The sequence below is a fragment of the Trypanosoma equiperdum genome (assembly GCF_001457755.1).
Source record: "Trypanosoma equiperdum strain OVI genome assembly, contig: ctg_1231, whole genome shotgun sequence".
NCBI classification, from domain to species: Eukaryota; Euglenozoa; class Kinetoplastea; order Trypanosomatida; family Trypanosomatidae; genus Trypanosoma; species Trypanosoma equiperdum.
In genome coordinates, this window is record NW_027123207.1 from 967 (window position 1) to 3,516 (window position 2,550).

At 49.4% G+C, this 2,550-nt stretch overlaps 1 protein-coding gene across 1 annotated transcript in view; it reads right to left on the reverse strand.

Moving 5' to 3' along the window:
- TEOVI_000804100 (zinc finger protein, putative) overlaps positions 1-2,095 on the reverse strand; it is a gene marked incomplete at both ends in the record, with an annotated part of 2,190 nt that extends 95 nt beyond the window's left edge. The window contains one exon of the mRNA XM_067220778.1: positions 1-2,095. Within this exon, the coding sequence (XP_067076879.1) occupies positions 1-2,095 (2,095 nt within the window).
- Positions 2,096-2,550: the final 455 nt, after the last annotated feature.

The following is a 2,550-nucleotide window of genomic DNA, read 5'->3' on the forward strand; positions in this document are numbered from 1 at the left end:
GCCACTCTTGAAGCCAATCGGACAATACCCCAACCGCTTGCTGCACCTGGTCGTGGGCCATATGCACTGTTCGCTCAATGACGACATGTTTCAGTACATTTAGTTGTGCCCATCGCATTTCCCATGTACTATTGATACACAAAAGGGACTGTTCCTCCTCTTTAAGGACATGGAAGCGGCGGCGATTGTCCTCAAGAATGGGTTTATAATTCCCTCCAAGTCGGGCGCGAAGGCAGACAAGATAACAGGCATTGCAAATGCGGACCCACGGGACATACCGCACCTTCAGGCCACCCCGCCCACGATAATCCCGTCGTCCGTTGTTTGGCAGGCATATACAATTGGGCAGACTGTTGTTGTTACTGCTACTCCCCTGGTATTGCCAGGTGTCACTAATAGTTTCGTTAGGTTGAAGTGAGTTGGGAGTGCTTCCAGGTCTTTTTTCCCGTGTGTCCCCAGAACCAGTAGGCTCACATGTACCGAATAGCCATGCGTCGTCCGTGGCATTTCCCGTAGTGCGCTGGGATGAAGACGAACCATGGGAAGGCCCCACGTCCGAACTTGTGACTGCACTAGTGCGCACCTGCACATACATATCTCGCCCAACCTGTGAACAGCAGTCGTTACACAGCAACACCCCACAACGCCGGCAGTGATGCCGCCGCACAGTGAATGAGAAAACTTTGCCACAGCGCGGGCAACTGTCAGTTGAATCGTCGCTCTGCCAGTAGTGAATGCCTTTGCTGAGGCGACACGCTGTTAGGGCGTCTATCTTCCCCTCTACTCGACCCAAAGCCCTCTGCAACTCATATTCCTCTCTACGAAACTTCAACCGTCTCTGCGCGTCATCTCCATTGAAGACGTATTCCACTTGTCCTGTTCTGTCCATGGGTACTGGTATGTAAAAACCTTCTAACGGCGCCGTGTCTAGCTTATTACAATCGACACTGTCACACACCGTCATGTTATCAGCGCGGCTGTGTACCCCGTCTCCACTGGAGTCGGTATCCGCACTGTTTTCGCTAACCATACTTTCTGCTTCACCAGAAAAAAACTCACCCTCTTGGCCTAGTCCCTTGTAGCACTCCTGTGTCATGCAGTCCAACATTGTTAGTCTTTCGGTGAAATGAGGTTCATCCTCGTCACTCTCTACATTATCAACTTGATCGCACACGAGGGAGGCTCCCTCGCGGACGCTACCTGTTACTTCCTTTGATACTGTTGTCGAACAGCCCGCCATTACTCCCCGAGTTACAGTAGTTTCTCCCCTTCTACTGTCCTGGGGGAGAACTTGGTCTTGGTCTTGTTCTTGTTCTCGTTCTTCCGCTTCATTGTGTTGGGTATCAAGGTTAGTGGAAACTACACTTGAGGAGGTCAGATACGTACTATTTCCATACGGCGCATCTATCTGTTCAGCTGCGGTTACCGCTAGCGACACCATTCGCATGTTTACCTTTCCCTCATACTTTCTACAAAGCTGCTGCCTCCGGCTTTGCTCAGTGGCACGCAACATCCCGAGTCGCTGCAGTATTCGCGCCCGCTCCTCTTTTAGCGGAAGCATGGCCGAGTCCACGGTCCCCTGATACGTAAGACAGCCTCCGTCCTCCACATGGTCCAACACAATGAATGGGGATGGGGACCTGTCAACGTCGTCGAATACGGTACTTATAAAGTCGTCTGAGGTGTTAACTGTGCTACTGTCAATGCGTACAGCATCTACTTTATTTTCAATGCGGTTTATTTCCTGCGAAGTTTCCCGCTCCAATGCGTTGGAGAGCTGAGGGGGTTGTCGGTCCGCGTACGTGCCCTCAGTTTGTGGAGTGGAGCATTTCGAGACGCCGGGGGCCACGCCTTCAAAAATATCAAATTCGCCCCCTTCACTGTTGTCATTATCCATCTGATCCGGTGAGTCACCTTCCTTTTCACTTGCTCTACCGCCTTCACCATCCGTCGAGAGCCTTGCAAAGCTTGAAGCCGCCACATCCCCGTTGCATTCCGTACATTCCGTAAGGGCCTGCGCGGGAAACTGAAAATTATCCGTTGAGTTCAGTGCAGAGACCTCAGAACCCTCCTGCAACGCTCTCGAGGGGTCCATTTCTCGGAGGAGGTCCGGGAAGGCTGCGAACTGCCCACTCCTGATGACCTCACCCCTTTCCAGTGCCTATCTAGTTTTATCTTTTTTTTTTCTTTTGTCTACTGGTGTGTTTATTGTTGTTGTTGTTGTTGTTGCTGTTGATTTATTTTATTTTTTATTTTTATTTTTTCGTAGAGAGTCGGCTACCCTTTCGTTCACCTCGTTTTTGGTTCGATTTTCTCTCTTTCTTCCTCCTTCAACGTATAGGTGAAATAGTGAATAAATATATACCTCTCTTTAACACTGTTCCTTTTGTTGCTACTTTCCCCCTCCACTTTGCTCTTTTTTCTTTTAAATGTTTTAGTTTTTGCTGTCGTTCGTCGATGGATTGACTTGTTTTTTCCTTCCTCTATAAAACACAGGCACAGAAAAACTATTACTCGCGGCGGGGATGTGAATAAACAGATAAATAAATA